The sequence below is a fragment of the Hydra vulgaris genome, chromosome 07 (assembly GCF_038396675.1).
Source record: "Hydra vulgaris chromosome 07, alternate assembly HydraT2T_AEP".
In the NCBI taxonomy this organism is placed as follows: domain Eukaryota; kingdom Metazoa; phylum Cnidaria; class Hydrozoa; order Anthoathecata; family Hydridae; genus Hydra; species Hydra vulgaris.
Genome location: NC_088926.1, coordinates 4123806 through 4151796, shown reverse-complemented (window position 1 = coordinate 4151796; position 27991 = coordinate 4123806). Strand labels below are relative to the sequence as shown.

The 27991-nt window shown below is 27.0% G+C and overlaps 1 protein-coding gene and 1 long non-coding RNA gene across 3 annotated transcripts; one reads left to right on the top strand and one right to left on the bottom strand.

Annotated features, from left to right (window-relative positions):
• Positions 1 to 64: 64 nt before the first annotated feature.
• Positions 65 to 25391, top strand: LOC136082248 (vesicle-associated protein-like). 2 transcript variants are annotated; one of them, XM_065800834.1, is made up of 2 exons: positions 65 to 303; positions 24520 to 25391. In XM_065800834.1, exon 2 carries the CDS (start codon positions 24550 to 24552, stop codon positions 25078 to 25080), a length of 531 nt encoding a protein of 176 aa, XP_065656906.1. In that variant the 5' UTR covers positions 65 to 303; positions 24520 to 24549; the 3' UTR covers positions 25081 to 25391. The 2 variants fall into 2 exon arrangements, with proteins under 2 accessions (XP_065656906.1, XP_065656905.1); XM_065800833.1 differs by lacking the exon at positions 65 to 303 and adding an exon at positions 9687 to 9823.
• On the bottom strand, positions 1952 to 2724 carry LOC136082821 (uncharacterized). The gene is made up of 2 exons (XR_010639743.1): positions 2316 to 2724; positions 1952 to 2062 (listed from the first exon to the last, which is right to left on the bottom strand). It is a non-coding gene; the product is annotated as an uncharacterized LOC136082821 (long non-coding RNA).
• Positions 25392 to 27991: the final 2600 nt, after the last annotated feature.

The following is a 27991-nucleotide window of genomic DNA, read 5'->3' as shown; positions in this document are numbered from 1 at the left end:
AACATTCCAACCACTCCTCCCTCCATTTGTATTGGTAATTATGTAAAACGTTCTACAATAGAGTTTTGTCATTCTCTTATACGAATCAAGCATTTCGTCTTTAAGTGCAAGCAACGACAAATTAGCTTGAAAACGTGATTTATTTTTCCTCGATTTTATTGTTGATTATAAGTTAATGAAATTGGAGCAAAACATTACTAAAATTCGTCGTTCCACGTTTGGTTATTTTTTGTATGAAGAAAAGTTAATAATGTCAAAAAGCGAATCAAAAAAGGGAAGGAAGGAGAGAAAAATAAATCCAAGGTAAAACTTCTTGTTCATCTTCTTTCTAAATTGTTTTAAATTTGCTTGATTTTAAAAGCAGAAATGAAATAAAAAGTAATAAACGGACGTATTGCATCAAGTTTTATCGTTTGTCATACGATCGATCAAAACATTTTGAGCTTATTACATAAAGTTAGAAAGAATCATCAAAGAAGGTGTGTCGCTTTTAGACTATAACTTAAAAAAATTTAATGATTCATAAAAGCAATTATGAATAAAGCGTTAAACATAGAAACCTTTCATTTATATGAAAAAATTTGCAATAGCCCCATAGGTTTACTAATGCTAGTAAACGTATGGGCCTATAGAAATCTGTCGTTTTATAAAAAAAGTCTTCAAAAGATTAACGGAAGTAAGTTTTAATAAGAAAAAAATATATAAAGGAAATACAATAATAGATAAATAATATTAAAGTAAATTGAAAAAGGGAAATAATAACCTTTAAGTCTTTTTAAAACCCAGCAAACAAAAAGATATCTAAAATGCATCTAATATGCATTTAAAAATTAGTATAAAAGACGTCTAAATTCACATCGTGAACGGGACATTAATAGACGGCTCTCTTATAGACATCTTTTAGATGCATTTTATTCGACACAAATAATTGCCTTAGATGCATAAAAGATGTGAAACATACATCTTACAGATGCATATTAGATGTATAAAATACGTCTTTTAAATAGATGCCTAAGACGCGTTTAAAAAAGATGGATAATAGATAATTTTTTTAGCTAATAATTTCTTTTATACATCTAATATACATCTTTAGGAAGTATACTTTACATCTTTTATGTATCTAGGCAGTTTGTTGTTGTCGAATGAAATGCATCTAAAAGACATCTATAAGATAGACGTCTATTTATGTCCCGTTCACGACGTGAATTTAGACGTCTTTTAGACCAGTTTTTTGATGCATATTAGATGCTTTTTCAAGATATCTTTTGCTTGCTGGGACTTGTTTGATACAAAGGTGTTATAGCGGTTAAATTAATCATAAAAAATGATTAAATTACACAATTAAAGAAAGATTTTAACTGAAATTACTTAAATTTATTTCACAAAAATATACATAAGAAACTATATATTTGCATTGCCGTCAGCATCTTCTTCCACGTCGTCGATATCTAAAATATATAATGTAATTATATTTAAATGACTTTAAAAGACACGTAGAATTCTAAAGATTTTATTTTTATGAAATATAATATGTAAAATTACATATGTATATATACATATGTATATATACAGATGTATATATCCATATGTATATATACATATGTATTTATATATATATATATATATATATATATATATATATATATGTGTATATATAATTAGTAAAAACACTTATCTAATATTTTCTTTCTTCTACACTATGTTTCACCAGGTTCATCAGGTTACTGCACAGTAACTTGATTAGTATTATTTTTCATATTTTTTCATGCGACAACATTTCTTATTTACAAGCAAAAATTATAATTTATTATAACTTATAATAACTTTATTGACTAATATGATTTAATGTCAACACATTGTCAAAGCTTATGGGTTTTATATTACATATCAGTTTAAAATAGACCATATTATTTACATATAATAAGTCTTAATAAGTCACGTTTTGCATTGCTTACCTGTATTACATGCTTTTCTTTTACGAGCACGAGCAGGAGCATTTCGTAGAACATCTGTAACCGATTCACAAGGTCTTTGACTGATCCACCATTGTATTCACAGGAATCTTTCAAAATTAAATTGATTCAAAATACCAAACATTTACTAATTTATAGTAATGTATAAAATAAGTATAACTAATGATGTAACGAGAGATAACAATCATGCAATGAGAGATAACAATGTTGTAATGAGAGATTATTAATAAGAGGCAAATTGTTTTAAGAAAAAACTAAAGGAACTTGTATTATGGAGAAAAAAAGTCGAAGAATATCTTTTTAATACAGATATCAGTTTTGTAAATACTATTAAAACAATACCTCGTAAAACACTCCATATATTTACTAGATTTTCTAAGCTTATCTTTACTCCATTTCCTTTTCGATTTAATTTGGACTATAGCTGATTCGAAAATAACCTGACAAGTATTTTTACAATAAACTAAAATAAATTTATAAAGACTTTTATTTTAACATATGTAATAAATTGAAATATTAATATATGAATGCTTAAAATTCTAAATAGTATAAGCATTAAATTTAAAAACAAAATGCTAAACAAGATTAGATTACACTTACTTTTGCACACAAACAAACTTAAATACCTAGAGTGAAGCTACAAAATTTATCAAATTGTCATGTTAAAAGTAAATCCATTAACAAATAATGGTCAAAATGAATTACTTTTGGACCCTCTAATAATTAATAAAATCATAATCGTTTACCTTTTCATGATATCAAAAACACATGTTCTCTTGGATTTCTACCACAAACCTTTTTCAAACTATCAAGCTGAAATAAATGTAATAAAAATTAACTTAAAATTCTTTACAACATATACGTCAACAATATATGTCAACAATCTGCTGATGTTTTAACCTGGTAATTTTTTAAATTTTAGTTCTAATTAATGTTGTATTATTGTTGGAGTCTGTGACGTTTTATCTTCTTTTATTTTTGTTCTCATTTTTCATATGTTTTTACTCCATGTTTGTGTTTTTTTGTTGGTTTTTTTGTTTTTGTAAATTGTTGTTATTTTAGTTCCTTTATAAATACTTTTCATTTAGATAATTAAACAAACTTATTAAAAATTAAGATGATTAGATCATACCAATTTAGTATACTCGGTTTTATCTTTTAGTTTATTATCCAGTGTAACCATTTCGTCCACTGATTCTAGCAACTTCACCCCAGTAGCCTGAAACTTAATTTCTATAACTTCTTTTAAAAGAACTTTTATTTCCGCAAAAAAAAAAGAGTAAAAAAATTGATTAACGAGTGAAATATCATTTAGCTCATGAAACCAAATAGCAAAACAATGAAATATCAACTTTAAAATTCAAATTATGTTTGAGTAACTCAAACTAAAATTCCAGAAAAATAAATGTTATTTTTTTTAACAATCATCACAAAAGTTGCAATAAATTTTGGCAAAACCTACTTTTTAAATCAGCTAAAACTTTATCTGTAGAATAAGACAAAGGCAAAAGAGGCAGACTGGAAACCTAATAAAAAATAGCCTTGACTAAATAAACTACTTTGCAATAATAATTTAACAAATAAATTAATCCACTCAAATTATAGATAAACCCGCTGAAAATAAATTAAACATTCAAGTTTTATATAATTCTTCTTTACTTTTGACACATAAACAAAAACAAATAATATTCAGATTTATGTCAAATTGTTAGTGATAACTTCCTCACATTTTTCTTTGGGCTTGGCTCAAGACCAAATTCTTCATCTTTCCTCCTAAAAAAGGTTAGAATATTAAATAATTTTGTCTAGCTACTAAAGGTAAAGTTGACCAAATGCTACACACATGGTTAAGTGATCACAATATTATAAATTATCCATTTCTATTCTTTTATACCTATCTTTTACAATTATTTTAAAATACAAAAACAAGTTAATAAAAAAGTTTTTATACCTCCACATTAACATTTAGTGGTGTAAAAACCAAAACTACTCACAATAAAACTTGTGTTCATCCAATGAAATGTGAAGAAAAAATATCTTCTTCAATCTCTGAATCTGATAACAAATCTATTCAAAAGAAATAATTATAATTACAACTATAAATAATCCCTCAACCATACCCGTTGCTTAATTTAATCTTTCAACCAATTTTGTACTCTTTCAATTTCTGAATTCATTCATTCAAACAATATCAGCATGCTATTAATCAATTTTCAATTTTCATACCATTTATTGATTGATTAAAGGATTATTCAATACAATAGAATGTTGTCATTGATATAAATATGTAACCAATTTAACAACATTACATATAATAAGACACCCATACAGTTAAAATAAATAAAAAATCTTAGTAATACATAAAAAGAACTAATAGCTAAATAGATATTAATCAGATCAAATTAAACAAGAATCTATTTCAGTTTATAAACCATTAAGAAAAAATTATGATATTTACCTAGGTTTCATATTATACTTTTAACATTTGTCTTATTCATAATAGGTTGCGGAGGTTCTGGCAATGAAGAGCAGAATGATTTATTATGCTTTTTTTAATGTTTTCTTCAACATAAGTCTCATCTGATGTAGAAAAGTTGTCTTCACAACATGAAAATGAATCTAATTATAAAACATTTCGCTACAAAAAGTAACAACATTACGCATAGAAAAAAAAAAAAAAAACACAAAACAAGTTAGATACTGACAATCTGTTATCTTACCTTATAAATGGAAATTTGTGCCATTCTTTTGTTGGCGAAAGGTTGTTTTTCAGTGCATGATTGTAGTTTTTTTTGGGACAATAAATTTGTTGTCCTTCTTTGTCAATCCACTTTGTTAGTGCAACATCCTCAACTAATCTGTTATTTTCTTTCCATATAGCTATTGAAAACTTTCCAAACATTTATACTAATGTAATAATTGTGTATAAACATAATAAATGTAACCATAACTTAAAAAATTATTTATTAAAGGTTTTCATAGTATTTTATTTTCTTAAAAATATTATTAATATTACTTTTTTATTATCATTAACTTATATATATATATCATTATTATATATATATATTATACTTATATATATATATATATATATATATATATATATATATATATATATATATATATATATATATATATATATATATATATATATATATATATATATATATATATATATACACACACACACATATATATTGATTACAGATGCTTCTCACGTTCATGTAGCACAGGAAAGATGGCATAACCAGTTTTATGGGGCAACATCAATACTTTACGAACAAAATCTGATGTTAGTACTATCTTTTCAGTTTTTTTTATTTTTTCCATGTCGACAATAAATGCAATGTTGTATAAACTTCCCATATTCTTTAAATTAAGTACTGTACATCTAAAAGTTTTCTCATCAACCATTTCTTTTAAAATACATATTTTTTAGTTTTGCATTAATAAGCAGCTAATCTTCTAATCTTGTTGAATACTTATACTAATTTTTTTTGTTGACAATGTTTGGATGAGATAACTCGAACTCCTGTTTTCTACGTGCAGCTTGAACAACTGGGTTTCTAGAATTTTTTATTGACTGTTTCAAGTGTTGCAAAAAGTTTTCAAACGGGAAAGCCGATATGCTATTTAAAAAACACTGCATATTTGCAACATCTTGATGCAAATGAGTTAAACTATGAACATTGTAGACAGCAAATGTGGGTGTATAAAAATGAGATGATTGCTTTGCAAAAAAACGTAACAATTGAGAAGCAAAGTCAAGATATATCTTCCTAATCTGATTATCTGTTTGCAATAAAATAGACATGGCAACATGAAGACACAAAAAATGCAAAAATACATCTGAAGAAAGAACACTTTTCAGTACTATAGGACCAATATATAAAAGAAACATTCGGAATTCTGTTGCTTTCCATCGTTTTAGTTCCTTTAATGAACGAGGTTCACATGTCAAATTCAGATGGTAATGTTCCATTATATGAGGCTATTGTAATCGACAGCTTTTCCCTTAAGCGATATGAAAGTCTACACTCCAATGGACCTGAAGTCAGAAAATATAAAATTCTTTTTGTAACTCCGAGACAGACTACATGCATATAGTCTAAGATAAAGATTGAAACAATTGGAATATCCAATTTACACAAGGGACTGAGCTTCTTTTGATGTTCAGGATATCCAAATTTCCTATCAAACACAATTCGCTGAGAATAACAGGTACCAACAACTGTACATCTCTCACAACCATGTTTTGCAGTGTGACCAACTACACATTTTATAAAGGAGCGTGCTGGTGCATCACATATAAACGATAATATACTAAAAGTATAATTTTTACCATCAATTAGTAAACCACTTACCAAAAGTTCTTTTGCTTCTTCAATAAAATCAGCCAAAAATAAATTTACTGGTTCTGGTTTACCTTCACCACCATATAAAGCGATCATAAATACATCATTTTCCCAACATAATCCGAGTATTGGCCACAACTGAAAATTGGATGATTTGAATATTGGTAAGCCATCTATATTACATGATAATGATATATTCTGAGTATTAAAGGTCGAACACCTTTGCATAGATTTAACTATTTCATTTTTAAGTCCAAAATAAATATACTTTCCACTGCATAGATTAAGTGCTTCAATGTTTTGTGGTGTTTTCATTAGGGTTCTAGCATCGCAAGGAACTTCTAGGCCATTTTCTTTAAAAATACAAAGTAACTTATTCACACATGCCTGGGGTACCCTGAATTCAGAAAAACATGCAGACAAACTTTCCTTTAAAGTTGGATTATGTTCATACTCATTAGGCTTTTGGTCATAAGAGTTTTCACTGTCAGAAACCGATGACTCATGATGGTCAAAATATTCTTTTAGATTTTCGCAAGATGATAAATTATTTCTTTCGGAAGTTCCAACATTCGATTCATTGTCTAGATGTACAGATGATGATTTCGTATGTCCTTTTTGTAAAAGACATATATGAATCTTGATTCCTCAATGAAAACGATAAGTGTACAACCAATAAAGCAATCTTTTGTGTTATTGAATAACACTCATATATATACATATATTTTAATTACATTATCTTTAATTTTAGAAATAAAAATTGAAAATAATAATTTTATAATATTTCTGCAAAATAAATTATATTGCAAATCACAAAATGATTTTAGTAAACATTTTAAGCATCAAATCATCAAAATATTTTGTCACTATAGCATGTTATTTTATTATTTAAAATTCATCAAAAGAAATAATCATTAATGTCTTCCATAGGTTAAAATCTTCATGCCATTGTAGAAGTAAGTTTCCGCAAATTCTGATGTATGGTTTTTAAATGGCGGTCATTTATAATTATAACTCCATAAAATCATTTAGTCAATAGTTAAAAAATGTCTTTCTGTTATATAACAAAGCTATAAGAGACATCTTAAAGACATCTAAGTTTAGATGAAAAAAAAATTATTTATGCATGAGTCTAATTTATGCATCTAATATGCATCTAATATAGAGCAAAAATAGTATCTCTATAATCAGACGTCTTTTCGATCTCTAATATACGTCTAAAATATACGTATCGGCAATATAGACAAATTAGACCAATTTTAGACGTCTATTGTTTTCTTGGTAACTACTTGTGCCGCCTGTGATTTCAAAGTTATATAGAAAATGTAAGGACCGTATAAATATAAATATAAAGCCAGATATTATTACTGAATATAAACTATTGTTGAAAGAATTACAAAAACAAAATTTCAAAGTGTAAGATTTTAGGCTGCTATGCATGCAATTTCCGTATATCTACGCAAGATCTAACCACATAACTAAATAGACATTTTACCGCTCCATTTTATGTATTTTAGCGCTTCATTTTATGTATTTTTGAATTTAAGTACAACACAATAGTTTCAGTAATTAAAGAGTTCTAAATAACTCAATGTTCTAAATAACTCAAACATGCATATTATTTTTACAATAAATACATATTTTATCTATAATTTTTCCCCGGATCATAAAAAAGACATAAACTATCTTATCACCAAGCCTCGTTTACACACACAAGCACACACATGCTTGTGTGTGTTAATGCATTATTTTTTTAATGCATTATTTGAACCATACACATGTATGGTTCAAATAATGCATTTAAAAAATTCTTGCTTTTAGAGTTTACGACAAAAAATGAGTTATTTTACACCTTGGTAATAATAAACTATTACAAAAACAGTTGTATGGTCTCCGTTCTATATTTTGACTCTCCACCGAATTCGTCTCATCTCTATATAACTCAGTATTTTTTGCAACCTTGTAATATACATTTAAAATAAACTTGCTTCTTATAAGTTGCAATTCAAATGAAAAATACACCAATTAAAAAAAGACGTTGGTATTAGATACTTGATTACTTTTTGGCAGAGGTTCCTCGGTTCTAAAAAAATAAAACGCTAACTGCAATATAGATCTGTAAAAAAAATCTTAAATTTTATTAGTTTGATGCGTTGGTTGTCAAGGATATTAATTTATTTAGCTCATTGTTGTTTAAAAAACTTTTGATAATATAAATCCTTCGTCGTATCTGATTATACTGTGCACACATACAAAAATAAGAAAAGAAAAATTATTTCATCTCAGGCAAATTTCTATTATTTCTTTAAATATTTACATAATGTGCTGCCTAGTTATTTTAATCATAAAGATTATATCCATTAAAATTGAAGATAAAGCGTGTCAATATGCATTAAACCGATTAATTTGAATATTGTGAAAAATGTTTGCGAATGCAAATATAGCATTTTAAAACAAATCTGTTTTAGTTTACTTTTGGGAGTTATAATATTAAATAATGTTTCTACCATAATTATAGATCTATGCTTAAAAGAAGACGCTTTGGTTGATTGAAAGAAGTTTTTTTTTTGTTTTTTTTTTTGTTATATTACTTAAGAACAGAGTTTGTTTAGTAGTGTACTTGATTTATAATCAGTAAAAGATTTAGTGACACATTTTTGTATATCGTGTTATTCTACTGAGTAAGCGTGTCATGTTTTGCAGAAATTGTTGTCTCTTAAATTGACTGATGTCGAGTTTTTTGCAATAAAAATTCAAAACATATATTTTATTGGTCCCCATGTAAAAATTTTCTTTTGAGCTAACTTTTTTTTTTTTTTAGTATTCATCTGCCTTCTCTTTTTTTTCATTTCCACCTGTCTTTTAAACGTATACGCACTTTAAATTTACTCTTGATTAAACCATTTTAAAAATAAAAATTTCGAAATTTAAAATGTTTTAATATATTTAAGACCAAAAGTTGAAAGAATAAATAATATATAGCATAAATAAAAAGAAACAATAATAAAAAAAAGTTTATTTAAAAAATGGAAATTTTACTGCATTCATACGTTTTTCTCTGACAAAACCAAAAGATTTCTTTTTTATTCTTATCAGTACAATCAATCGCTTTTTATTAAAAAATACTAGATTTTTTTTTATATGCTCGACTTCGAAAAAACTAAATTTTCTGATATTTTTTAGTTACGTAATTTCTTTAGAAATATAACTGAAATTTTTTTTTGATATTAGTTTTTACAACATTGGCATTTCTTTTTTCCGACAAGTAAATAACCTTATAATGTTACATTGCAAAACAGTTTAACAATGTAACTTTGATCAAACATATATTTGCATGTAAACTTGGTTTTACGTAGAAATAATATTAGTTGTAATTTTACTTAAGAAATATTATAAAAATTACATTTGATGCCCCGCAAACAACGCAGTAGCATTAAATTGAAAAGAAGACCTTTTTCTGAAGGAGACGGTGTAACGATATCTCCATTTACACAGGTTTCAGTTATAATTTCAAACAATAAATAATTAAAAAAACTTTAATTGTGTATTTAAAAACCTTTTTTTTTGTCTCATTAAAAATAGATAATAAATCTCATTAAATTAATACCAACTAAGTTACACAATTTAGCTAAATTTAGTGAACTGTGTTAATTATGTATAATTATGATAAACTATGCGAATTACGATAAATTATTGTGATTTTTAATTTTCTATTTAATTTATCATTTTAAATTAATTGATTCGTATTAAACATAGTTACTTTTCAATTTATTGTGATAACAAACTAAAAATATTATGAGGCAGAAGTCTAACTTTGTTTTTGTTTTAAATACTTAAACACGATTGTTAATTAATTATTCCTTAAAACTAAAGAATTTTAGTTAAAAAAAAGTTAAACTATATTATTAAGAGCCCAAAAGATATTGTAGTATACTACAACTAACGAAACTCTTATTAAAAATATTTCAAAAACTATTACGCCTTTTTCATGCAACTGTTTTGAAAAGGTTTTTAAAACTTGAAAGCATATTTGCGATCAACTAACAAGAGTAGTGAATAGTAAGGGCTGTAAAGGGAAAGCTGTTTATTGATTTTAACAACGTTAAGGGTTCTAAGATTTTCGTTTTTTCTAATTTCAGAAGGGAGTCTTTATGTTTAACTATTAAATACATGAACAACCAAACTCTAAAACGCAACATAACGGGTGATGCGGAAGTTATCGGACAAATCCTAATTTCATTATTTGAGCATAGTAATTAGTTTTTGTGGTTTTATGCGTAGGCGTAAACGTTCTATAAAAAATAAACTTTATTATTTGAAACACAATTATTTAAAATGAGGTTAAATGCAGCTGAACAAGAGTCTTTTCGAAAGCGAATAAAAATGTTTTTTGTAAATAAACCTAATATAAAAAAAAAAAAAAATCGTAAATCATTTTGAAAAGGAAGGATTTGCTCGAAGTACAATATATGATAACCTAAAAAGACTTGAAACTGTTTAGTCGTTTCTTGATAGAAAGCACCCTTGTCGTCCGACATCCTGGACTAGAGAAAAGAAAGCCGAATTAACGAGACTTGTCAACAATCGAAAAGGGGTCAGTCAGAGAAAAATAGGTATTAAATTCGGTGTAAATCAAGCGACAATTGGTCGTCAGTTAAAAAAAATGAATATTAAATATAGAAAATGTGAAAAGACTCCAAAATACACTACAGAACAACAAATAAAGGCAAAGAAAAGAAGCAGGAAACTAGTTAACCAACTCTATAACACAAAGTCGCTTCTAGTCATCGATGACGAAAAATACTTTTGTTTTGCAGGAGACAACATGCCTGGAAATTCTGTGTACTACACAAACAACAAAAAGACATGCCCAGAAAGTGTTCGTTTTATAGGAAAAGAGAAATTTCCAAAAAAATTATTAATGTGGATATCTGACCGTGGTATGCCCGAGCCATTGTTTCGCACTTCCAAGGCTGTAGCAATAAATTCATCAATCTATATTAATGAATGTTTAGAAAAACGACTTCTTCCATTTATTCACAAGTATCATGGAGACTTTAACTATTTATTTTGGCCAGATTTAGCAAGTTCTCGTTATTCTAAAGATTCTCTAAATTGGATGGACCAATATGTCTATTACGTTGATAAAGAATCCAATCCCCAAAATGTGCCTCAAGCATGACCAATTGAAAATTTTTGGGGACATTTGGGGCAGAAGGTTTACGAGGGAGATTGGCAAGCTTCAACAGAGCAACTTTTGATTGATCGCATTAAACTAAAACTACAAGAAATTGATTTAAACTTTTTACAGTCGCATATGAAAGGCGTCAGAGCAAAATTGAGATCAATTGCAGATCGTGGTATTTTTTAAATATAATAGTAGTTTTTTTTTTTAATTATTTAATAAGTTATTGACGTTTTTATTTTGTTCGATAACTTCCGCATCACCCGTTAAAAAGTGGAGATAAAACGGCAAAACATTAAATGAAAAATAATTCAAAAAATTTAAAATAAATAAAACGAAAGATTTTTTTTTTAGCCAGTTCAAGCTTGACACAGTATAGTCTTTTTTTTTCAAGAAGGTTTTTAAGCTTAAACAGCCAACCTGAAATTAAAATAATGTTAAGAAAAACCTTTTGTTATGTTAACAATAGGTCTTTTGTTATATTAAAAATAGGTATTCGTGTCATTTTTATACTACAGCAAAAACTTGTTTTGACAGTCTTCAGTTTCAGTCTTCAAAATCAGTCATTTAAGTTGAAGATTTTTAGACTAAAAGCCGTCAACTTTACACTACAATTTACAGTCGTGTAAATGACTTTTTACTAATATGACTTCTAGATTGCTAGATTTGCAGCTAGATTTTTGTTATTCTAATATCTAAATATCCAAAATAATTCTTTTTTTGTTTTATTTTCTTGAAACAAACCTAAAAGTTCAAAATAATTCAAAAAGAAAACATGCTTTCTAAAATAAGATTTAAACAATGATAACGGAGCCAGTTGCGACGCAGAACATAAAATGCAGCCTACAATAGGTTTATATATACTATAAAATATATTTAAAATGTTTTATATTTTCAATTACAACATTAAAACTAAAACCTAGTCGAAAATATTTTTATCTATAAACTCCTCTCAAAATATGAGTGATTGGTCAGAATTTACAATTTTACAAGATTTACAATTAAACAACTTTTTTTAGTTATGATATATAAATAAAATAATGTGAAACATTATATATAAAAATTTTTAGTACCTTTTGGATTATTAAATACTTCATTGCAACAAAATCAGTTTTTAAATATATTTTTATTGTTTAGAGAGATCAGATTTTTGGCACAAATATTGAAATTTAATATTAATATTTATGAAATATATTCGTTTTGATAATAGTTTATTAAATATAATTATTTGGACATGTATTTTTGAATTTTTTAAAACACATGCATTTTTGAATGAACAATATTGTACCCAACATAAAAATAAAAAGTTAAAATGATTTTGGTAAATGCACCTATTCTATGTTAATGGCTAACTACGTCAATGAAAACGAAAGTTTTGAATTGTGTTTAAATGCGACTTCTATGTTAATGGCTAATTATGTTAATGAAAACGATATGTATGTTGAAATTAAAGAAAGTTAAAAACGTTAATAAACTAGATGTTTTCTTTTGTTTTTTACAAATTTATTTAAATGACAGTTTCACTATAATAAGCCATCCTATAAAAGTAGCTACTTTAATTAAGTACAACTTTCTAACAACATAAGCCAAAAAATCAATTCTTTAATCACTTAAAAAATGAATACCAAAATAAAAAGCAACGGCGCATGTGTTACAAAACACGTTTTTTATTTTTTATTTTAAAACAGCGACAAAGCGGTATGACGAGATCAATGGTGTCCGAATCAGGACGCTAAGGATTCTGGGATGTGTATTACAGTCAAATAGTAAACATAAGCAGCAAAATGCAAATAAACTTGTTTTGTTGTTAATTAACACATGTACTTCGTTAAAAATAGTACTATATTTATTATTTCAAATTAAAAAATAAAATAAACAATAACAATAAAAACAACTACGTTTGGTAGCATATAAAAAAGCTTTATTTTTATATTATTCTGTTTGCATTATTTTTTGTTTTTATACTATTGTTTGCATTATTCTTATTTTTAAACTATGTTTTATATCAATTTATATTTTATACGAATTAACTTATTTAACGTATCACGTTAAATAAATAGATCGTTAAATAAGTAGACAAATTGAAGAGTCAAGGCATTTTTTGTTTACCCAGACGAACAAGTTAAAATATACATACGTTAACCAAACTAAAGCATTAACTTTGTCAAGCGTATTATTATTATTTTACGACATTTTTATAATGATAATTTACTACTTTTAATAATATTCAAAAAAAATATTCAACTCACGATATATATTCAAGTCGAAATTTATATCTTAATGGTATAGTTTAACAATACTATAAAAACATAAACACATACAAGAAAAAGCTTTTTTAAGAAAAAGCTTTTTTTTTTTAGGTCACCCACCGGATTAGTATACTAAAATCAGACATACTTTAGTGATATCAAATAAAATTGTTATAAAATAGTCATCTCACGAGCAAATATGCTTTATTCCTAAACAATTTAACTAGGGTTAATTAACTGCATTTTTGCAAAATGTTTCACGTTAAATTATTTATCTTTAACCCTTAAACCAAACAATTGTAAAAGTTTGTGATCTGTAAAAACGCAAGAATATTTAATTAAAGAAAAGTTCTCACTAACAATTAAGCTTTTCGATGAAAAGTAATTGTTACTTGATTCTGCGCAGTTAAATAGTAAGGAAAGTATTCTGATGTTTTCGCAGCAAAAAGTAAAAAAAGAAAGAAGAGAGTTTATTAATTCGTGTCTAGCCTTTCTTTTTTGGTCTTAATTTACCTCCTAAAGTCCGAGAAAGCCACTACAGTCGAGGAAGCTGCTTTAGTTGTGGTTACAACCCTCTCACAACTCTATAATTCCGAAACACAAACCATGACGAACAAGGCCGCTGCACGGAGAAACAAGTTAACCGCGGTACTACCAGGGACGTGGTGGTGATAGAACTCGGAACTTATTGATTATGAGGCAAGTGCTTTACCACTACTGCACTACCGTTGAACAACAACTTAGACGGGTGTTATTAGACAATTTTAGCGGTGTTATGTATATAGAAATATAATAATAAATTGTTAAATAACCTTAGATTAATATTTCTTACTGTTTTAATGTATTAAATAAAAACGACATTAAAGAAACGACACACTTCATGCTAAAACTTTATTTTGAAAATAAGATCAAAATATCCTTACACAACATAATTAACAAAATAAAATAACATGGTTTACAAGTCCTTTTGAAGAAATTTAACTTCGTAAAAATCTGGACATTTTTCAGAAGGTCAATTTTTCCACATGAATTACAAGCCTCTATGATTATGAAAATAATGGTAGCCCAACATTAATCAGTCATAAAATCGCAATGAAAAAATAAAATAAAAAATACCTACTTTTTGGGCAGAAGAGTGCCTAAATAAATGCATTGATCAATATGTGTCAATAAATTAATTTACAAAATGAACTCTAAACGTGTGCCTGAAAAATTTGAATATTTGAATCACATGAATGTTAAAAATGTTAAAACAGTCATGGCATCTACATGCCAGTATAGTCTATACTTTCACAATATTCTATAAAAAATCGATCAAACATCTCATTAAAATTAAAAATAACATAACCATATTTTAAATACTACTTTTGCCAGAGTTGTAATAGTTGCTATAGTTAACTACAACTGTAACAAATGTATGTAAATAAAGAGCTGACTTAAATAACTGCACCTATTAACTATATCTTATATCGATAACCCTAGTTAATAAAATGAATAACTGATGACAGTACAAAATAAATAACTACCAAGTGAGCAAAACAAATTATCGTACGAATAACGAAATAAAAAACAAGCTGTTGATAAAAAATTTGCTAAATTAGGTCAACAAATAGTTGACATAAATTAGCCAATTGTATAACTTTAGACATCTTATAAAAATAAAATAAATAATATACATATAAATAATAAAAGACACTTATAAAAATAAAATAAATAATGAACTTTTTAATTATTAACTAAAACATAAAGTACATAAACAAACCAAAAATAAAAAACAAAAAAAACTTATTTATGTATATTGATTGAATTTAAGTATTCAAATAAGTCATAAAAACAAAAACAAAAAAACAGCAGATATAACAGGATACCTTTACATAAATGATAGTACTAAATCCACACCCTTTATGACAGTCTAAAACAGTAACAAAAGAAAACATCTCTGATTTACCATTACCAATACATTTCAGTTAATGTTGCCTCATATAATTATCTTTTCATATAATAAAAGGTGTCATCAAGCCTGTCAGATGGGTTTCTTAAAATATCTAAGGTCTTGTCTTGAATTTCTACAGCCCCTTTCTATCAATGATACTATATTATATTATATACTATATTATATTATAAATGATACTAATATACTATCATGAAATAGATAAAAGGGCAAAAGAAAAACAAATAAAAATTGTTTAGAACATAAGATTCAAAAACAAAAAAAATAAAGTAAAAACAATGAAAATATTAAAGAATAAAAAGAGGAAGAAAAACATCGATTAAACAGAAGAACTAAATACATAGTTAAAAGAATAAAAATGTTTGTGACAAACTCAAAATTAAAAACTTTAATAAGCTATTAGAAGAAAACAAAAATAGCCTTTTTTTAAGTTTTATTAATTTGTTATATGGATCGTTTATACTGTCGTGTATTTTTTATATTGTTGTGTATTTCTATGTTTTGTTTATATTGTCATATCATAATCAATCATAACATGAAAGGGAAAGTTCATGTACTCTGGGCCAGATTTTTTTAATGCCCAAATTCAAAGCCCCAGACTTGTCTAAAAATGGTGAAACTGATATGATCACATCTTTACACTTATTAATTTGTATATTATAAATATATTGACTTAAACTATAAAAGTCCATCAAGTAGAAGGGTTTAAAAATTAGTGGCCTTAGGTACAATAAGCTTTTTTTGAATTGTACCTCGGGTCTTTTTTTGAAATTAGGTTTAAATTTATAATAAATTTACAACGTAGATAAACACATAAACTTGATTAAAACTTTATTTAATCTTCTATTGTTTTCAGTTAATTTATCTAGTGTTGCTTAATTGCAAGACTTAAATATATGACAAAATAGTTCTGAGCAAAATTGACAAATAAGTCTATGCATAAAATGGTAGTCCCAAAACAACTGTGGATTTCAAGATGCTGAGACATAGTACAAAATTAACTTCAGAAACATACAATTATATATATATATATATATATATATATATATATATATATATATATATATATATATATATATATATATATATATATATATATATACATATATATATATATATATATATATATATATATATATATATATATATATATATATATATACACATAGATACTTTTTTGAAAGAACAAGATCAAATCTTGATTTTTAAAGACTTTTATGTATAGTTACTGAACTTTTTTATGGATTATTTTGCTCCTGAATATTTGGTTGATGTTCACACATGAAATTGCAGTAGAAGAAATGTCGATCCCCCTTTTTTTATTATTAAAACAGTTTTCTACATGCATTTCTTATTCACTTGCCAAATTTCAACAACAAAAAAATACCAGCAAATAGTTTAATTTGTGTTAGATTAAGTTTACCACTTTTTTTAGGTAGTTCTAGGCAAACGTTATTTTGTAGTGATTCTTATTATAAATTTATATGAACCTAGACCTATTTTTAAACCTATTTTTAAAAAACGAAAGGTTAATCTTGATTTTTTTATAACTATAATGTATGGTTAGCATACTTTTTTATGGATTATTTTTTCGAAAATTTTGCATGAAAATTTGGTTGATGTTCGCACATAAAATTGCAGTCGTAAAAATGTCGATCCCCCTTTTTTTATTAATAAAATAATTTTCTACATGCATTTCCTATTCACATGCCAATTTTCAACGAAAAATAAATACCAGCAAATAGTTTAATTAGTGTAGAACTTTTGGTGCCTATTTTCGTTTTTTTGTTGTTGTTGTTTTTTTCGGTAAGCGAAGTAGGAGCAGTTGGCGGGAGAGCAGCTACCAAAAATTATTGCAATTTTGTATTATGTTGATTTTTATTATTAGATTAAAATTAAAGCGCAAAATATAAATAAAAGTGTTTTTAATTTTCTAACAGATTAAAGTTAATTTCTTTTATTTCATAATAATATTATAGTTAATTTATGTTTGAAACATAAAATAATGATAAATGTAAAAACTTATTGTTTTCTTAGGTTACATATAAAAAGAATAATGTTTCAGATAAAGACTCTTGCTTTTGAATGGATTGTTAAGTGATAGTATCAGTTGACAATTTTATTAACACACCATATATAAATAAGTATACAAATCAGATTCTTCAAAAATACAAATTTGCAAATGTCGAGAAATGCATACATATTAAAAAGTAACAATTTTGTTACTTTTTAATATGTATGCATTTCTCGACATTTGCAAATTTGTTTTTTATTACAACTTTGTTAACCTTGAGATACATCTTCAGCTGCTACAATTAGTATGTTTAAAAAAGCTTCTCTATAATCAGCACAACATTCTGCTAGTAAAATTATGATTTAATTATTTTTCTGAATGATTATTGAATTCAAAATATTTCTATTTACATACACTATTTAATACATTTTTATTATGTTATCCATCAAAGTGCAGTTGAAGTAAAATCAAGAGTAGTATTTAAATTTTTACTTTGATTAACATTTTTAAAATATATAGTTGATTGTCTTTCATTTTATTTGTTCAGCCAATGACTTTCACAAATAGTTAGTTTATATTAAATGTTACAAAATACCATTCACAAAAATGAGCGACTGCTAGTCGGTCCAGGGTGCTGATAAATGTATCTCTGATAGACACCATATGTAAGATCTAATGACATTGAATTGTAAATAGATTAGTACTGAATGGTATTATGTAACATTTAATATAAACCAACTATTTGTGAAAATAACTAATCTATTTACAATTCAATGTCATTAGATCTTACATATGGTGTCTATCAGAGATACATGTATCAGCACCCTGGACCGACTAGCAGTCGCTCATTTTTGTGATGGGTCCGGTTAAGAGGGAGAGACGGGGAATCATTTAGCTGGACCTATTATCCCCTAACAGGGGTGCTAGGAGCTACAGCAGAAGAAAACTGTTGTAAAGAAGTTTGCAGGCGAAGACAGCATGGTAGCAGCTTTGTGGGTAATGGTGGCATACACAATCATTAGGCACCACCATTCTTGTTTTTTTATTAAAAATTTATATGTAATATCATCAAGTTTGTTTTCCATTTTGTCTCAATTTTTTCAAACATTTGAATTATTTATTTAAAATTTTTTTACTTAAAATAATTTAAAAATGAAGCATTGACAAGTGTAATAGTTTTAATAAAATATTTTGTATGTTTTCAATGTGATTAATAGTTGTAGTATAAAAAGTAGTCAAGTTGTACCTATAAATAGTTATAAACTTTTAGATACGATCAGGACTTTTTGAGGATTTCATAGCCCATATTAAATACAGTGTTAAATTTATGTGTAATATTTTATTGAGTTGATAAATATGAAAAGTCTTTTTTTTAGAGTGGATACTCCAAACTGCATTTTGTAATGTGATAAGATTTGTAAAGTTATGTCTTTATTTTATTTAAAAGCAATTTAAAAACGTTTTTAAATTTCTGTTGACATTTTTTTCAAGTTTGAATATAAAAGGAATATGAAAAGGAGGGAGGGGGGCGTTAGTTGTGGCACACGCCCCTTTTCTAACTAATGTAGTAAAATATACTTGTATACTAATTTCTTTTTTTCAATAAACTCAATTTAAAATTTTTTTTCAAATCTCTTTACAAATTTTTTTTTTTAGGTTGGAAGACTAAGAAGATGGGGGGGGGGGGGGAAGAGGAGGAGGAGTTAGGCGTGGCACATATCCCGCCCCAAATGCCAATTTATGCACCACTTGTAAACGCTGTAGAGTAAGAAAGTATAATTTATACTTTTGAACACAAAATATAATCAGTGTTTTTAAAATTAAAGTATTTATAAGAATGTAACATTTCACTATGAGGGTGTTAAAACGTAACGAGAACATCCACATTTTAATATAAGATAGACCACTAATATTTGAAAATGGAATGGAAGCAAATTAGAACACATTTTTGTGTATAAAGATAAAAAAATTTATCAGAAAAAATAATCTTTCAGATGAAAAACTTGTATTTTTTAAGGCTTACGATAGTTTGCCGAACCCCCTCTGGCCCTCTAGACACCCCCTATATCTATATACTAATATAAACTTGTAGCCTACTCTTACATCTATCTTTTGATATCAAGTTATAGGCATTTGGATAAGATTTGACAAAGTTATAACAATTTCAGTGAAAAAAATAATAATTTTGGAACCAGTTTATTCAATAAATCCATATATCTAAAATTTGCTACTAAAAACGTCATAACTTTTTTTTGAATTGTTCGTTTTTGATAATTTTTTCATCTTTAAAATACTGTATTGAAGGGCTTTCTAATGATATATAACATTTTAGTATATCCTCAATTTAAAAATTTCAGTCCACGTACCTAATATATATATATATATATAATACAATATCAATAAACTATTATTGATAAATTATATATACACATACCATAAAGTTGACATTTTTTTAACTTAATAGTTTATTATTTTATCAGAGAAATACTTCTAAACATCTTTAACAGAGTAGTTATAGGCTGGAATTTTAATTATATAATTTTAAAAAATTTAAAAATATGATTATTGCTGTAATTTAAATAATTTGAGTCTATACCTAACGGAAACAAGGCTACTTATTTAACCTATTTTTGTAAGGAATGTGAAACCATTGATAAAAGCATGCAACAGATAAATTTGAACTTAAAACCTCGTCTTAAACTTGAGTAAAACAGCCGGTAATATGCACGTGTTTTTTGTTCACGCCAGTATCGTGACAAACACGTGTCTATAAAATTTCTAATTCTGAAAAAGAAACTAGATGCTAGAGGTATGATTAAAAATTTTTTTTTGGCAATTTTTGGTTTCCCATGCCACTATGATTGGAGAAACTACATTTTAAAACTGGAAATACCATTTGAAAGTGTTAAATCTTAAAAAAGTTCACCCCCTAAGCTGAAAACTGTTTTCTCCCATCTACACTATGAGTCATAAAAAAACATGCCACTGAACTTTCTACCACAACTTTGTCAAATTTGGTCTGATGCCTCACAAAATTTCAGGTTTTGTTAAGAATTGAATTGCAGAAAAACATTCGTCTGATGGCAACCCAATTCTAAAAACTGACTGTACACGAACACTCCAAACTTCAACAACAGAAAAATTGTCTTATTTCTTATATAGAAGTTAAAATTAGTTTAAAAATTCTAGGTTGAGACAATAAAAAAGAATTTAAAAAGTAATATTTTATATTAGTCAATTATTGTTCTTCTTCTCTACTTGAAGAAGACACCATATGAGATGATATGGCTTTCCTTCATCACTTGATCGCTTGTTACAGACAGTTTAAGAAAACAGGATGCTTCCCTAAAGTAAATTTCAGAACTTTGCCAAATATAAGCAATGCAAGATGGAATAGCCGAGCAATCTATGCTTTGCTAGCTTATATTTTACTTCCAGAATTTCGACAGTCAGCCGAAGGTCAGTCATCATGTGACTTTATTTGTGGCACGTGTAGTGACATCTGGTTTTCTGGTCAGGTTTATAATCAGGATAACTACAATAATTTGGCAGCCGTTTGCAAAGATCACTTAAAAGCAATAAAGACTTTAAGGACTTTTTAATCGGTTGAGCCGACTCTTATCCCAACTCAAAGGTCAAACATTTGTGCTGAACGTGCAATTAATGTTCTGCAGGATTTACTTCCATAGTGCAAAAGCATTGAAAAAATTAACATTAAATTTCTTTTGACAAATGAACACTAAAACCTGTATGTTTGTATTTCTGATTAAAAAAAACCATTTTGTAAAATGTATAATTGTATATATTTTTATAAATTTGAATAAGGGAGGTGACATTTTTTTAATGTTGACACTTGCCATTGGATTTTTCTTGGTCTTTGCATTAAAACTCCACAAAAAATAACATGGGGATGGGGTCTTTAAAAATTGTCATATCCCTACTAGATGCGCCGGTTGGGGTACATTTCAGTACTGTCGACTAAATCATTTAATTTTAAAAATTAAAAAAAAAAAAATTTATATAATATCTTTACAATTTATTTTTATTTTAAAAACAAGTTAAACCATATTTTTAAAACCTATATTCTTCATGAATCAGTCAAAGCGACATTAAAAAAGCATCATTCTTCATAAACCTGACTGTAGTAGAGATATCTCAATACATTACTGTTCGAAATTTTACACAAAATGTGAGCGAGTCAGACAACATTGATCACAATATTGTTTAATTGTTGCTTTACACAGCTTTTTACAAAACAAAATTTATACGCATTAAAAAAAAGAAGTGTTATGTTACTATTGTGAACAATGTATTATAGATCTATTTCGGGTTTAATTTTCTCATTTTATATTTTTAGTAGATCATTTTCTAAGAAGCGGTCAAATAAACGTACTTTATAATATTATAAGTATGTTTTATTTAAATAGTATAAGGAAACGGTCAAATAAAAGTTTATAAAAGATCTTAAGAAAAAAAGCGCGATACATTTTGTTTTAATTCAAAAGAAACAAGCTTTATTATTCCAGGAATACTTACAATCCAAGGATTCTCAAAATAGGATAATTGACGTGCGCAAAATGTTTAGTTGTCATGGGCAAAATTTTGGGAGGTAAACAAACCTTTTTGTAGAAAATGTAAATAAAAAGTGTCTACTTATTCATGCAGTATCCTTTATCATTAAAAAAGTGCTAATGGAAAAGGGAATCTCAAAACAAAAATAGAAGCGTTGCAACAATGTCATGTTCTGAATTTATATAGCCTGGGAGAAAGAATAGTATTTATAAATCTTTTAAAAGGAATAATTAATATAACATATCCTACTCTAATATCAACAATCCTAATGTCAACAACAATAAAAATACATAAAATCTTATTTCTGATTCTAAAGTAACTCTTGTTGATACCAAAATAATAGATTTGAAGTAGGATGTTCTGGTTTATTTGGATTTGCTGAAACTTAAATCAATGTTTATTTTAAAACATTTAGTTCTTTTATATACATCTTTTAATGTTGTTACAAATTTCAAGGGCTGAGGTGTCACTACAGTTAAGAAAAATACTTTTTTTATTTTATTTTTGGTTACAACCCCTCTCAACTTCAACTTCGAAACCTCTCAACTTCAAAACACAAAACTTGACAAATAAAGCTACTGTGCAGAGAAACAGGTTGAGTGCAGTACTACCAGAGGTGCGGTGGGAATCGATCTCAAAACTTTTGGTAGAGTGCTCACTTTGTAAGCAAAGTGAGCAGTCTATCATTACATTGCTATTGCGATGTAAGGATAGTGTTTTCCCATTTAAAATGGGAAAACACTATCATTACATATGCACAGTTAAATATGCCACAATCTTTGGTAATTTGTTTGTAAAAAAGGACAACAATAGAAGAAAATGTAAACAAAAGTTATGGCTTCATTTTGATCTATTCTATTTAATATTTCTGCTGTATTTTGATATTTATAATTTAAAAAAATTACAGACTAACTTTTAAAAGAAAATTTTAATAAATGCCATTAAAGGTATTTTAATAAATAGTTTCTTGCAGTCTAAAATTATTTTTATTATTAAATTATTAGTTCATATTTCCCCCTAAAAAATTTTTATATCAATACTTTTACAGTTAATTTTGTTTCTCAAATAGGTAGGATACACATCAGTCCATGTTGCTATGATTTTGTTATCATGACTAATAGATATATCAAAACATAATGTAATGTATTCAACTAAAAGGCCAAATTGGTATCTTGGTAAAACTAAAAATAACTCTGAAATCATTATGCACCCTCTTCATTTTTATTATTGCCATTAAAATCTCTTGTTTTTTTCAATGTTTGTATTTGACTCCCACTATATAAGTTAGCTTGTAGCAGGTTTTAAATATTCTAGTATCTAAATATTCAAATTCTGTCATCTTTAAATTTTGATTTATTGATTGCATGACTTTCTTGTAATAACTTGTTTCGTTTATTTTATTTTTAGTTTTTATAATGTTCAATTGTCCTTTAAAATAGTAATTTCATTTTTTAACTTCTCGGCCTTCTTTGTTTCTTTAAATAAAAAATTAATATAATTATTCTTTTCAACATAGTCAATTGGAAATTTTTCTGTGAAATTTTTTGAATATTTTGTTTTAATTGTTTTCATTCCAACATACATTTTGATAATTTTTTTTAGTTTTTCAAAGCAAAAAAATAAGGTTTAAAAAAAAGCAAATTAAAAAAAAAATCATATAAATCTTTAAAAATATGAATATAAAATAGTTTAAATTTTTTAAACCTTTCTGATTTTTAATTAAATCTATATATCACTAATTGGTACATCAATCTCCCGTCATTTGATTTTCTTCATTAATTGATTTTAAGTTTTTTAATCATGATGATTTGCTATGATCATTTTGATAGTGATAATGATGATGATAATGATGATAATAATGATGATGATTATGATAATGATAGTTATGAAGATGATAGTGGTGATGATGATGATTGTGATGATAAAAATGGGGATGAGGATGGTGACGACAATGATGATAATCATAATGATGATGATAAAGGTGACAATGATTATGATACATACATACATACACATATACACACATATAAATATATACATATATATATATATATATATATATATATATACATATATATATATATATATATACATATATATATATATATATATATATATATATATATGTATATACATATATATATATATATATATATATATATATATATATATATATATATATATATATATATATATATATATATATATATATATATATAGATAAAGGGCAAGTCTGGATTCCGATTTGAAATGAAGATGCCAAAGTTTGGCGGAAGTGGTAAAGCAGATATATATAGTCCAGAAGTTGATGTTGATGGAAAGTTGAAAGGTGGAATATCTGCTGATGTGGATGTACCCCGTTTGAAATCTAAAGTTGAAGGACCTGATGTTGATGTTTCTGCTAAATTGCCTTCAGGCAATGTTGATATCAATGCTCCGCATAATAAAGGAAGCATTCCTGGTATTGATGTTAGAGGCGGACTCGGATTGAACGTTAGTGGTAAAAAGAAGAAAGATACTGGCGAAGACTCTGATTCTGACGATGACAGCGAGAAAGGTAAAAAGAAAAAGGTAAAAAAAAAAATTTCTGCTAAATTGCGTTCAGGCAATGTTGATATCAATGCTCCGCATGGTAAAGGAAGCATTCCTGGTATTGATGTTAAAAGCGGACTCGGATTGAACGTTAGTGGTAAAAAGAAGAAAGATACTGGCGAAGACTCTGATTCTGACGATGACAGAGAGAAAGGTAAAAAGAAAAAGGTAAAACAAAAATTCTTCTGATCTCGTTTCTCTTTTATATTTTAAGTGTTATTGAATGTAATTAAAAATATTATATTTTATTTTTTGTTGTTTTTTTTAACAGTATTTTATGATTGAGATACCTTATCCTATTTGTTTGTAGGTTTTCTTAAACAATATTAACTTTTCATTTTATATTTTTTTGAAATAATTGGTTTTATTTATTGTATTGTTATACGGTTCTCGGTGACAGGATTTTACGATCCTCTCCAAGTTTTTGTGCTCTCATATATTATGTACAACGACATTTTTACCAGAAAATATTGTTAAAAAAACAAAACATAAAAAGCTAAGTTTAGTAATTTTTTCGATATACGTTTTATATGTTTAACTAGCATCCATCTTTTGTGCCGTAATGCACCAATTTAAATGACTGGTTGTTTTACTAGCATCCATCTCTTGTGCTGCGATGCACCAATCTAAATGACTAGTTACACTATTATGGTATAATACATGTTTTACCCTATCTGCCATCACTAAAAGCATCCTCTGTACGACTAATAAAACTGAAATCTTTTTACAACTCTCACCAACCCTTATCATATACTGTGACAAATCATTGTTTTTACTGTTACACATACATCAACCAACTACAATTGCAACCATTTTTTATTGAACTCCACTTTGCACACTCTGATCTTATTGTCAACGCAAAAGTCTGGGACAATCATCGTGATAGGATACCCCGAGAAAAGCAGTTTTGGGTTAATACAAAGAGAAAATCTAACAAAAGCTACCCAGAAGTAAACCCAGAGTGGATCCTCTTTTTGTATACCAGTCTTAGATGAAAGCTAATGATCGCCTTGTGTTTATCCTGTATCAGAAGAAACTCATTCACAATTAATTTTCCAATAGATATTCATACTACACATGCAAGAAAAAAGTACATTTATCACACGGACCACATAAGAACTACTTGATTTATAACTAAATTTATAACACAGACCACATAAGAACTACTTGTAAAACGAAAAGTTCTACACCTAACTTACGCTCTTCATTAACAGTTTAGATATGAGCAGCCGTGGCGCAGTGGTTAGAGTGCTTGGTTTAGAAGCAAGAGATCCAGGATTCGAAGCTAGGTCTGGGCATATTCAGCGCCATCGGTAAGGAAGGAAGGCTTGCATATCTTTTATTATCCTTTTAATATTTTCTACAATTTATTATAATTAATTTTAGTATTTCACTACTTAGCGATTCTATATTTTTCACTCTGCTGTTCTCTTTTTAATTTAATATTCTTCTCCAAGCAACCACTACTCAGGCAGCTCTACTTGAATGCATTGCATTCAGCACAAAAAATGTAAATTATTTAACTAACTACATATATAGTTTTGTTAAATTTTTTCTAAATTTTTAATCGACCTTAGACAATGTGCGGCCGTGGCGCAGTGGTTGGAGCGCTTGCCCTATAAGTAGGAGATCCTGGTTCGAAACGAGCTCTGGATATATTTTCGCGTCACGGTAAGGAAGGAGGCGTGAACTTCCTAGTTAAATGCGGTGCTCTGTGAAAAGACCGTTAGGACTTCTTAGGGCACCTAAAAACAAACAACAACAACAAAAAAAAAACAAGCAGCTACCGGGGTAGAGGGGGGGGGGGTTAGGCAAGTTAAGGAAGACAATCTTTTTACGAAAAGTTTGTTAAAGTATTAAAATGCGCTTTGAAGTTTGTTTCATTCCGCCGTTGTCTTAAAAATTAAAAAAAAACTTACTAAAAAAGTGAAATACTTTTTGAAATAATCATAAAACTTTAGGTTAATATTTATTATGAAAGTCCAAAATGATTTTTTTTTACTTTACAAGCTGTATTTAAAATATATCCATATATTTTACGCTTTTCACAAATAATTTAACAACCATTTTAATTTGAGGCGGCTTAAAGGGTATAAAAAATTGGTCACATGTATTATAAAATAAACATTCTTTACCATTTATGTATTTATGTTGATTGTAAGTTACTTCATAAGTCAATAAACCTTTCATTCTGACTAAAGTATTTATTTTCTTAAAAAACTTATCTATTTTTCTGAGGCAACTCTTAAGATGTATAAATAATCTCTATAATAATACCAAACTTAGTTTTAGTTTCATTTTAGGTTTTAGTGTCCCATCGTGCGTTTTTACAAGAAGTCTTTTCGTGTTTTTATTATAAATTTTGAAAATGTTTTTAAAATTAAAAAAAAATAATAAAAGTTCTAAAGTGGCAGATCGAAAAAAAGTGATAGATAGTTCAAAAAAGATATGTCAACAAATAACATCATTGAACGGTTTTTAAAAGAAGCTTGGAATTTATAACTTATTTTGCATATGAAGATGGTTTCAATAACATTATAACTGTTTAAAATGTGTTGTTATTGTGAAATATATTGTGAAATATGTTGTGAAATATAGAAAACAACAAAAAAAAACTTAATTATGACTAAAAACATAATTATGTGAAACAAAATTTTATATAGAAAAACACAGACTGTTAAATTCACGAGTCTCAATTAGCCTCCCTCAATAATTGAGGGAGGCTAAATTAAAGCCCCTTGTTTACATTTTTATACAGATCTTTGATGTTTGTTAAAGAATAGAATAAACTTGTATAGTTTGCAAACATTATAACAAATTTTATTCCAATAAATATTTCTAATTATTAGAAATATTTATTGGAATAAATTTTGTTATAATGTTTCAACCTATACAAGTTTATTCTATTCTTTAACAAACATCAAAGATCTCTATAAAAATGTAAACAAGGGGCTCTAATAATCAAATATGTGGTTGAAAACGAATACTTTATCATTAAATATAGATGAAACAAAATGCACTTTATTTTATTCAAAACAGCTGAGAAATGCACAAATTACAATCAGGGCCGTCCCGAGGTGATTTTAAGGAGAGGTGACGT